The sequence below is a fragment of the Geospiza fortis genome, unplaced genomic scaffold, assembly GCF_000277835.1.
Source record: "Geospiza fortis unplaced genomic scaffold, GeoFor_1.0 scaffold284, whole genome shotgun sequence".
Classification (NCBI taxonomy): Eukaryota; Metazoa; Chordata; class Aves; order Passeriformes; family Thraupidae; genus Geospiza; species Geospiza fortis.
This window is the reverse complement of record NW_005054508.1, coordinates 344701-356663: the sequence shown is the minus strand read 5'-3', so window position 1 is coordinate 356663 and position 11963 is coordinate 344701. Positions and strand designations below refer to the sequence as shown.

The 11963-nt window shown below is 45.5% G+C and overlaps 1 protein-coding gene across 1 annotated transcript in view; it reads right to left on the bottom strand.

Moving 5' to 3' along the window:
* Positions 1-11963, bottom strand: part of PRKG1 (protein kinase cGMP-dependent 1) — a 286803-nt gene that overhangs the window by 83891 nt on the left and 190949 nt on the right. The window contains exons 5-6 of the mRNA XM_014310283.2: positions 10533-10610; positions 6545-6639 (exon numbers count right to left, since the gene is read on the bottom strand). Coding sequence (XP_014165758.1) covers positions 6545-6639; positions 10533-10610 — 173 coding nt within the window. The remainder of the gene's footprint in view (positions 1-6544; positions 6640-10532; positions 10611-11963) is intronic.

Below are 11963 nucleotides of genomic sequence, written 5' to 3'. Positions count from 1 at the left end.
TCCTGCTGGAAAAGCAGAAATAAACTGTTCCTCAGGAGTGCCAGTGCAGTGCTCCCAAGCAGGATGCTGTGAGAGCCACCACATCTTGCTCTGCCCTCTGGGAAATGTCCTTTCCAGCTCATTCCTTCATACACTGGCAAAAAAAGGGCCAGAATCATGGAAATCCCAGAATTCTGGGATGGTTTGTATTGGGACCTTAAAGCTCATCTTGTTCCAACCTTCTGACACGTGCAAGGACACCTTCCACTATCCCAGGGTGCTCCAAGCCTTGGACACTTCCAGACCATGCCAGAATTCTTCTTTTTGGGGATCCTACCACTTCCCTAGGCACTCTGTTCCAATGCTTTACAACCCTTTTGGTGAAGAAATTCTCCCTGAGGCTCAGCCTGAACCTCCCCTGGCCATTTCCTCATCTCCTGTTGCGTGGTACCTGGGAGAAGGGCCCGACTTGGAGAAACAGAAGCAAATCCATCATGCAATACTGGAATTAAACAAACCACAAAGGGCCTGATGGAAATTCCACAATTTTGCAATCACAAACCCCCTCCATCTGCTCGAACCAAGGGTGTTGGGGCCAGGCCACATTTTCCACCATTAAAATGAATTTTTGCCATGGGGTGTCCTCAGGAAATCAATCAGCTCCAAGGCCCAGCTGCCACAGGAGGAGCTCCAGCCCTGAGGGGAGCAGATGGTGACACCATCCCAGTGTCACTTTGCCTCCCCACTTGCAGCTGTCCCAGCTTCGGAGCTCTCACCCTACAAAGCCTCTTGGGAGGTTTTTGTTTCAGGGAATTGCCAACAGCTTGCCCAAAACCTGGAAAAGCTTCCTGAGCCTCAGGGTGATGGATCTAAATCCATCACGGATGGGTCTAAATCCAGCAGGGCTCCCACCTCCCTGGAGGGAAAGGGAAATAAAGGCTGAAAGATCTTCTGAGATCACCCAGTGCTTGCAAGAAGTGTAAAAAGCATCTGAGGTAATGGATGACAAAAAGTCCAGTTGGTCCTTGGAGACCACGTGTCGGATCCACAGTCCATGGAATACACAGAGAGCACAGGTGTTGGGAAACAGGGGAAAACCACCCTACATTTATGGAAAAAAAACCCCATTATTTAGCAACAGGGGTGGCAAAAATGCTTCTAAACTTGCCAGAGTTGGGTTTATTGTTCTTTTGGGGTGGTTTTTATTCATTCTCCTGCACATCAACACTTGAAGCACTGCTTCCATTTTATGGTGGTCTCTACATTTGTACATCTCCATCTCTATGGAGCTCCTGGCTGGAAAATTGCATTATCCTGGACTGCATTCCTACCCCATGGCTGCTTTTAATTCCCTTTTCTACTCTTCCAAATTGGGAATAGAGAATGTCTCAGCATTGTGGCCAAGGAAAGGCTTCATGCCAAGAGGAAATACCCCAGGAGGGAATTTTCCCTTATTGTCCTTCCACACCACACAGCCCATTTTTCATCACAAATTCCATCTGCTTTCCTACACCAGAATTTTGCTGCTTCTCAAGCCCTTTCCCAACACTTTTTGGTGGTTGGATGCCTTTTCCCAAAAACAAATAGATTGCAACAGAAGGAGCTGTGGTTCTCCCTGAAGACATAGGAATTACAATGGTATTTTCCTAATTTTATCCTATAGGATTAATATATCTTTTATTCATATATATACCTCTGGAAATAACACCCTGAGATGAAATTCCTGCCACATTTACATTAGTGTGCCTGCCTCTGTGTCCCAGAGTGACAAATATTTCCAATTCTCCATTCCACTCTCTTTTCCCTGGAAAATTCAGGACCATGAGGTTCATAGGGCAGCAGATGGGAAGGTTTTAGTGGGAGCAGGGGGTGGCAAGGAAGGTGTCCCAGGAAAATGGAATATAACCCTTATTATTTTTGAGAAAGTCAATTCAAGGACATTGGAAAAGGATTCAGCCCATAAAAGCTGCAGAGAGGAAAGGGAAAATGGAAAAGGGAGAAGGGAAAACAGGGAAAACAAGGGGAAAAGGGAAAACAAGGGGAAACAAGGGAAAACAGGGGGAAAAAGGGGGAAAACGGGGGAAAACGGGGGAAAACGGGGGAAAACGGGGGAAAACGGGGGAAAACGGGGGAAAGGACAGCCAAGAAACATGAAAAAAGCTGGCGAGGACAAAAAAGCAGAGAGCAGGGCAGCAAGGTGGGGCATCCCAAAGGTTTCTAGGTTTGGGTTATAAAGTTTTTAAAGAAACACTGAGTTTTTCAGTTATTCCCTGGGAAAAGGATCAATGGAAAGGTCAGATTAGTCCACGGAAAGTGGGAATTAGAGCAGGGAGCAGAGGAGCAGGAGTGGGGTGATCCCAGCACCTCTTGCAGAGTTAATAGAGCTTTAATAAAAAATAATTACTTTAGGAGAATGACTAAGAAAAAAACCCTCTATATATAAGAGAAGGAACAAAGTCCTAGTTCTATTGATGTCTTGTCCTCAGCCTTTTAAAAAGCTTTTGGCGTTAAATTCAGCACCAACATTAACTTCTGAATAAAGAGAGCTCTGACATCACCAGCTGCAATCCTGATTGGATTATTCTTGATTTGATATTTCCCATGTGCATTCCCATGCTTTTCTGGTTACTGATGTCAACATCCATCAGAGCAACTCCCACTATTCCTGGTGGGAAATATGGTATCAGGTTCTGCAATGGTCAGCACAGAAATTGTCCTGTTGACATTCCTACCCATATCCATGGATATTGTTTTATTGTTCCAGGAAATTATCAGGGCACAAATCATGCCCCAGGGATTTGAGGCAGGTAGAGATGATTTCTGTAACTCAGGGAAAATAACTACCAGAGATTGAGATATAAATGGGAAATAGCACAAATTTTCTTGGAAGCAGATGCGTTGTCCCATGAGGAACAGCTACCACCATTCTCATTTTCAGATCATCAAGAACGCAACAAAAAAACAGATATAAATCAGTCCCAACAGCTCAGTTATCACTGCTGGGGTCACCAGGGCACAGCACCTCCTGCACAACCCAAAGACCACAATTCCTTCTTCACCCTATGCACCACAAACACATTTTGCAAAGAATCAATCAAAAAAATGTGTACTCTGCTGGCCCAGGCACAGCTCGGTGTTCCCCAAGTCCTTCCCCACAGAGCAAATATCTTCCTTATTTTCCAGGACAGCCCACAGGGCAAATGAACAAATTCTGCAGTTTTCAGAAAAAAATCAGCATTAAAAATCTCCTCCTAGAAGTGCCATAAAAAACAGTCTTAAAACCAGCTGGCATTCTCATGCTAAAACATGAAATATGTTTGTTATAACTTTGTGCTATTCCTGTAGGTTTAAATCATCCATATTCCCATTGCTTTTCTCAGTAGGATACACCTTTATATTTATACATAAATATATCCAATGAACACACACATGTTATGGAGGCCCTGGCTCAGCTTTAGCTTGGGCTACTCACCCATATTCTTCCTGTTTTGCCACTGCCCAGGAATGTTTAGGGCCCCTTTTTTAAAAAGCAAAGCACTCACCTTAAAATCCCAGCTGGACCTCAACACTTGGCCAGTTTGGTCAAAGCCTTATGAACCAAACTATGAATATTTCCATCAAACCCCTCCCTCTCCTGCTCTATCACCAGCTCTCCAAACATCAGCCCCCCTGCCCTTGTCCACTGCTCCAGGCCCAGAACTCCTCCTGAATCCCAAAACCAGATGTAACCCACATCACCCAAACCCCCTAGCCCTGTGTAAATGCAAAATATGATGGAATATGCAGCAGGAAGGAGGCCTTCATGGAACCCCAGACTGGTTTGAGTTGGAAGGGACCTTAAATTCCACCCTATTCCACGCCCTGCCTTGAGCAGGGACACCTTCCACTATCCCAGGGTGCTCAGAACCCTCATTTCCCTAAAGATCTGCTCTCTGTCCTCTTTCCTTCCCCTATCATTTTCTGCCTCAAGACTCCTGCCACAGGCTTAAACTACATTTTCCATCCAGTGGGATGGATGGCTGCTCCCAAAGCATCCCTCTGGAAGGGGCTGTGCTGTGCTCCAGATGTTCTGGAGCAAGATCCAGCTGTGTGAAGCCAGCAGGGCAGCACCCCCTAATTTATCAGCCAGTTTTAGTACCTGAGCCACACTGAGCTATTCCCACTGAGTTATTACTGAGTTCAGCACCTGAGATGCACTGAGTTCTCTCCCCGTGCTGATTTGAAGGAACTTTATTGTCACACCATGATATTTTCTGAAAAATCCCGTTGCCAGGATTTTTCTCCTGGGAAGATGAGAAGCCTCAGCTTCTCCATGTTTTGCTCCTCTGGCGTGGGCCCTGGAGATTGTTTATCCAAACATGTGAATTGTTTTTAATTAATGGCCAATCACAGCCAGCTGTGTCGGACTCTCTGAGTCTGTCACGAGTTTTAATTATTCATTCTTGTTAAGCCTTCTGATGTCTCCTTTCTCTTTCTTTAGTATAGCATTTTCTTATAGTATATATCATAATATAATAAATCAACCTTCTAAAAACTTGGAGTCAGATTCTCATCTCTCACCTCATCCTGGGGACCTCACAAACACCACAACACTTTATTTCCATGCTGACAGAAATAATTACTGCTTTATAATAAATCTTTATATTATGTTTCTATGTTTATGAATGTTGTTACACAATAAATGTTTTTACTGCAATGAAGAAAACAACACCTGACTGTGGAGCACCCTAAATGATGTCATGCTAGACTGCAAATTATCCATCTGCTGCCTCCAATTAGCCAGGAAGGTACGAGGGGCCTGGGAGAGGATGTGGATCATCATTTCATGCCTTGCTCTGCCAGTGTGCAATGGGATACTGGGAACTAATGGGTGCCATCTGCTGTGAGCATGGAAAATGGGATAATGCACATCAGTCCCTGATGGCTCTGTCAGGGACATATTGCTGGGAGGGATTTGTTATCCCAGCTCCTGCTAGGCTGCATTTCTGCATTAGTTTCTATCTTAATGAAGAAATGATTTGTAGCTCTTGTTTTATTCTATGCACACACAAAATATATCAGGTTTTAATACAGTGTCCATTAGTCTGTAAGGTCCATTCCAACCCAAACCACTCTGGGATTTCAAGTCTTGCTAAGGCCCTGGTGAAGTTTTAAAACAATTAATTAATGATAAAAAAGGAAAGAAAATAGAGTAAAAATCCAATTTTATCCCAAGCTTTCAGCCATAGCTGTATTTTGCAGCAGTGGAATCATCCTAAAGGTTTCCCAGGTGGCCAAACAGGGATGTCTCACACAATCCTCACAGAAACTCATTAATTAGCAATTTATTGAGCTGCCAAATGTTTACATTGCAATATTTTCACATTATTCCATTTAAATCTCCCTGTAAGACTCCTGTGATTATCAGCAAACAGGAAGGATGGTTCTGGAGGAATTCTCTAGCAAAAAAAAAAAAAGATCACAGAACGGTTTGGGTTGGAAGGGCCCATCCAGTGCCACCCCTGCCATGACAGGGACACCTTCCACTGTCCCAGGCTGCTCCAAGCCCTGTCCAACCTGGCTTTGGACACTTCCAAGGATGGCAGGATTGTGCTTTCCCTGCATGCTGAGAACGTCCTCTCGACAATTAAGTTTCTATTTCTATACTGAGTATTCAAATTTATGCAGCCAAGTATTGTAAATTAACTGATCTCAAACTACTCTATTTGAAATATCAAGGAATTCCCACCCATGGGGATGTTCTGTGTCACCAGGGCTGTGTAGGGATGGAATCAAAATCAGGATATTTGTTCAATAACTACAATATTTTGTAATTAAGGAAGAGATTCATAGACTTGAGGTTTGTGCTCAACACATCTCTGGCTGGCAAGAAGTGCCAGGAAATTTGGCCTTCAAATATTCTGCCATCTTCTACTGGGGAGAAGGGTGGTAGAGGAGGGATTGGCCATGTTACCACAGCGTCCCAAAAAAAACCCAAGAGCTCTGGCACCCAGATAAACCCCTAGGAAAATATGTTTATCCATGAAGATGAATGAGTGTCCCGAATTCTTGCCTTAATTAAGCCTATTTTTATAGCCTGGATATGAATTTGCAACTTCTCTCCTTTTAGCTCATCTCCAAAGGAAAATGTTTATATAGAAGTGCTCGCTCACATCCAATTTCCACCTCCAAAATCCCATATAAATACAGCACAGCAATTTAAACCCCCCAAACTTTCAGCCATCCACTCCATCAGGACGACCACAATTATCCTTTTCCATACAGGAATAACACTCCAGAGTTGCAAAAATCAAACTCTTTGAGCTTCCAATGGACGTTTGGGGAAGGAAACACAAAGATAAACTAATTTTTGATGTCCACAAGCAAGGGAAGGTCTACATTTGGCTGCTCAAGTGCAGAATAAGCTCATTTCCCACTGAGGTGGGGCCTCCTTCTAGCACAAATCCAGTGACTCCAAAATAAATCCACTCCCAATCTCTTCCCAAACAGCCAGAACCACATGAAAGCTGCAAAAATCCTGGAGAAAATATCAAAATTCAATAACTACTTCCTAAGGAGCACTTACCCCTGGAGGGCTTTTTCTCCAAACCAGTCCCCCTTCCCCAGAGTGCGCAGGAAGACGGGATCTTCACTGGGAGAGTCCTCCCGGGTGACGTTCACCTGTGGAAAAGCCAAAACCCCACAGGATTCAGGGAACTTTTAATTAACAGCTAAAACCTCTTCGTGCAGAGGGGAGTTTGTCACCTCCTGGATCTCTCAGGAAAGTCTCCTCTGGGAGCCATGGAATTCCCCAGAGTCCTGCACTCTTCACTTGGCACCCCCAACCAACCATCCAAGAAAATGAGCAGTGATTTTTCCTACTACTCCTGCAAAAACACACAGCTTTGGATTTTTGGGAATGTTTCCAACTCTAAACGTGGAGTTAGCTGCACAAGCACAGTCACGGGAAAATAAAATTCCAAAAATTTGCTGTTTATCTATCATCTATGGCCTAAGCTTCCATGAACTTTGTTCCACATGGTTCCCAGCATTCCCAAGTTCCTTGAAAGGACAGGAAGAATATGAATCACCACCACTGGGACACAACTGAAGTGTCCAGTTTGGGGCATTACAGGATGGAGTGTGGCTCTGCTCTCTCTCTAGTTTAGGGAGGGGACAAATCCAGCTGGAGCAGAAATCAAATATTTCCATCTTTTTAACCAGAGCATTTGCACATGGAAATTCCCAAAGCTAAAAGGTGGGATGTCAGGCACATCTTTTTGGGTTCAGTGATATCCTGGTGTAATTTCCCTATTAAATTAAATTTGTGGTCTGCACGTTGTCCCAGCTCTTTAAGGGGTGGCAGAACCAGTGGGTTTGAGAGGTTAATGAGCAGCACACGGTGCTGAACACCTGCACTGACTCATGGAAGGGCAGGGAATGTGGGCTGGATGAGCCAGGAACACCTCTGGACAAACAGAGGGACCTTCAGCGCAGATTTCAGCCCTTTTTCCATGACTTCCACTGATCCCAAGCAAAGAGTGTTCAGGGATTAGGACAGAGTGACTTCTACAATGTTCAAAGCTCTGAGCCAGCCTCCAGCAGAGAACCTGAATAAAAGTGGTGCCACATTGTGAGTTTTAAAGGGAAAAGGGTGGGAAATGACACAGCAAGGCCCATGCTGCCTTTGGATGTGCAAGCAGCACTTCCCAAGCAGAAGGGAATGAGCCATTTCCACCCATTATTATCCCACAGATTCCTGCACACAGCATGGCTGGAAACCACTTTGATTTCTGCTTGGTAGGACTTGAGGAAACAAGTTAAAATAAATACACTAAAGGAGCTCAGGAGTGGGGTCAAGTGGGGTGAGGTGGAGCTGACAGGGAAGAAGGAAAAAAAGGAATTTGGTCCTAGAAGAATTATCAATGCAGGATGGGCTGGAAGAAAACAGAGCAGAAGTTTTCTCAGCATTTCTGAGAGGAGTGATGGGCTCAGAAATGTAAAATTATCTCTGCTGACTTCAGTCTGGAGAAGAGAAGGCTCCAGGGAGACCTTAGAGCAGAATTCCAGGGTGTCAAGGTGCAAGAGAGCTGGAGAGGGACCTGGGACAAAGGATGGAGGGACAGGACACAGGGAATGGGTTCCCAGTGCCAGAGGGCAGGGCTGGATGGGATATTGGGAATTAGGAATTGTTCCCTGGCAGGGTGGGCAGGCCCTGGCACAGGGTGCCCAGAGCAGCTGGGGCTGCCCCTGCATCCCTGGCAGTGCCCAAGGCCAGGCTGGACTCTGGGGCTTGGAGCAGCCTGGGACAGTGGGAGGTGTCCCTGCCCATGGCAGGGGGTGGCACTGGATGAGATTTAAGGTCCTTTCATTCCAAACAATTCCATGATTCTGTGTGACTCCAGACACTGTGACGTGACAGGCATGGCAGACATTCCCCAAGGAGCTCTCCCTGATCCTGCTCACGCTGACTGCAGACACTGCAGGTGTGCTCCCAGGAGCTGCTGCCAGCATTTTCCTGCCTTGCTGAGCTGCCTGAGTCAAGTTTTACCACAGGACATGGGAGGTGATGTGCTCCAGCTTCTGCAGGTGCCAGGCAGCACACACTGACTCTAAAATCCTGTATTTTGTTGTCATTTATTCCCTGTTTCACTGCTGAGCCACTATCCAAGGCTTAGCATGGATTAATTATTACATCCATTCTAAGCCAGGCATTAAAATTAAACTCTCTCCAGCTCCATCCACCCATCAGCCACTGGTGTCTCTTTTCCAAAGCAATAAGCTTGGAAGAGAAAACTGGGCAGGATTTAACTATCCCTGTGGGAATTTCTGTCAAGCCATCAGGCTCCAGCTGAGAGTCTGGGAATTTTTTAGCAAGTCCTAGTGTCTTGTTTTATTTTAGCTCCCCTCTTCTGGCCTGCAGCTGTCACAGCAAGACAAAGGAGCAGAGGCCAGGGACAAAGCCAAGGAGCTGCTCCAGGAGGAGCTCAGGGCTCTGGAGCAATGGCCAAGGCCATGGGAGGTCTTCTCCATCCTCTGGGGGAGGGTAAAGGGCTGCAGGCCAACAACTGGGATTTGGTTTTTACATTTCTTTGTAGATTGGGGAATGTTGGAATGAGTCCAGAGGAACCATGGAGTTGTTCCAGGGCTGGAGCCCCTCTGGAGCCAGGCTGGGAGAGCTGGGGGTGCTCACCTGGAGAGGAGAAGGCTCCAGAGAGAGCTCAGAGCCCCTGCCAGGGCCTAAAGGGGCTCCAGGAGAGCTGGAGAGGGACTGGGGACAAGGGATGGAGGGACAGGACACAGGGAATGGCTCCCACTGCCAGAGGGCAGGGCTGGATGGGATATTGGGAATTAGGAATTGTTCCCTGGCAGGGTGGGCAGGCCCTGGCACAGGGTGCCCAGAGCAGCTGGGGCTGCCCCTGGATCCCTGGCAATGCCCAAGGCCAGGCTGGAGCAGCCTGGGACAGTGGAAGGTGTCCCAGCCCATGGCAGAGGCAGCACTGGATGGGATTTAGGGTCCCTTCCACCCAGGCTTTTCCAGGATTCTGTGCTGCTGGGAAGGCGTGGGACCCACCAAGTGACCAAGTGGGGCAAAAGCCTCTGTGGCCAACACAACTCCAAACACTCGTTGTGGGAGGGAAATGTAGATGTGGGAGGGAGATGCACCATCCCAATATTTTTCCCCATGAAAAAATGGCAAAAGAGAAAGGATTTGAAGCTTGGCTCATGATTGTCCACACTCTGAGAAAAGAGTATGGACAATCAGTATTTTTGATTGAAGGGCAAGTGAAAGGGCATCAAACCAACTAACTTGGATTTCTGCAGGCTATGATTAACTTCATTTCAAAAACTTCTCCAAGACACTCTTATTGATCTGAAAAAGACCATTTTTTGCCTTACAAGAAAAACTGGCTCCCAGAAAGTGGAAGATGATGGTGGAAAACGAGTTGGCAGCTAGAAATCACTGTGTATTCCCTCCAAAATCTCCATCCTGCTATGTGGAAAGAAGCCAAGTGTCTCTCAAGTGTATTAAGCAGGCTAAAAAAATATAAATAATTGTTGAATATAAGGAAAAAAAACTTGGTCTATAAAATCCCACCAGCATTTTATGGGAAATGAGGTCAAAAATATTTTCCCTGTGAGCAGTGGAAGAGAAACTTAGACCTTTTTTTTCCCTATGGAGAGAGCTCCGAGATCCCTGCCTTTCTATTATTTGGAGAAGCTGGGAAGAGAGAGCCATGGGAATGAAGCCTGAAAGCCAGCCTTGGAAGGGGGATGCTTAGCAAAAAATCATGGAGTATTTAGGAGTAGGATTTATTTCAAAGAAATCGAGTTTCATGGTCCTTTGCCCAGAGACTCAACAACAGTTTCCACCCCAGAGTGTTGCCTGGGAGCACATGTGCAAACCAGAAAGGGATTTAATTTTCAGCCCTTCAGGCCACTCTTCCTTTCCTGACCCAGCCAAGGAGCTCCATTAAATGTCAGGTTCTGGCACATTTGTGCCTCAGGAGGGGAGAGAGAGGGGCTGGAGCAGGATTTTGGGAGCCCCTTGGCCTGGGAAGGTGTGAACTCACCTTTCCTTTGCTGATGATAAAGAAGGTGTCCCCTCGAGCCCCTTGGCGGATGATGTACTCTCCACTCTCGTAGTGAGTCTGCAAGAGGGAAAGGAACCACATGAAGATGAACAAATAAAAGCAGAGCCTGTTCTCCAGCCCATATTTTGGCAGCTTTGTAAGAACATCACCCTGGACCCCTTTTATCCCAGCTTGACATTGGCTGTGACTTAAAGATTGTCCTGTGGTAAGGAATAGAATAATTAAACTGGAAGCATTTGTGGCTTGCCCATTTTTCTTCTGGCTGTGCTGGTGCCAGCCTGTGCCCAGATGAATTATCCTCACAGCCTGAATCCATTTTTAGCACATCAACGAGACAGAGGAATTTCCAACAGGGAATAAGCTACATGAACTAAACTGTAATAAGAAGTCTGGTATAAAATTTTTTTTCCTCCCTTTTTTTTTTTTTTTTTTTTGGTGGTTTTGGTGGTTTTCCAGCTTTGCTAGCAAGGGTTTTATTCAGCAAGTAGGTTTTCCTTTTCTCCTGCTATTACAGTAGTTTAATCTGTCCATTTTTGCCTTATTTTGTGGAACAGCCCTTGCTAAATTCACGTCACATCTTATCAACGCTGGCATCTAAACTTGTTAGGACACTTTCATCCCTTGTGTCACCCCATCAAAAGCAATGTGCATTTACACATCACCAAAAAACCCAAATATTTTCTAAATCAAGACTTTCAATTGATATTTAGACCTCCCCCAAACCTTGGAATTTTCATCCCAGACGCTCTGCCCTTGCAAATTCAACCAACAGCAGGCTGGGGGATGCCAAGAGCTTCCCATCCAACTCTCTTGCATCTCCCTTGGGATAAATGTCTCTTGGATTTTTCAACCATGACCAGGAGAGCTGGAGGTATTGGGTATTCTATCCCAGACCAAATTTGGGACAAAATCACCCCAAAAATGACTTGCACTGGCCATCAGATCTTCCAATCCCAAAGTAAGTATAAACAAGCAAGGACTGGAGCTAAAACAGGGGAATTAATCCAAATCCTCAAATTTGGTTAAGCTTGACATTTTTTTTTCAAAGGTGTTGTGTTGACCTGAATTTGTTTATTTATCTTTACACCCAACCTTTTTATCATTTACAGACTGATAACAGAACCTCCAGCTTTTCCCATTTTCATGTGCCAGAGTGGGAAGAGGGAGGGGAAAAATGTCTGGAGGAGACCTGGACACAAACTTGCAGAGTTTTACTGCTTATGGTGGGTGTTTCTGGAGAGAAGATTTAAAATGCATATTTTTGACCATCCAGGCTGAAATTCCTTGGAAGGGTCAGATTTTAGGTGTTGGGATCAGACCCCCCTCAAGTAGGCACCCAAAAATCTAATTAATGAAAATACAGGGCTAATGCCTTCTAAATTTACAACAGGTGATCCATATTCATTAGAA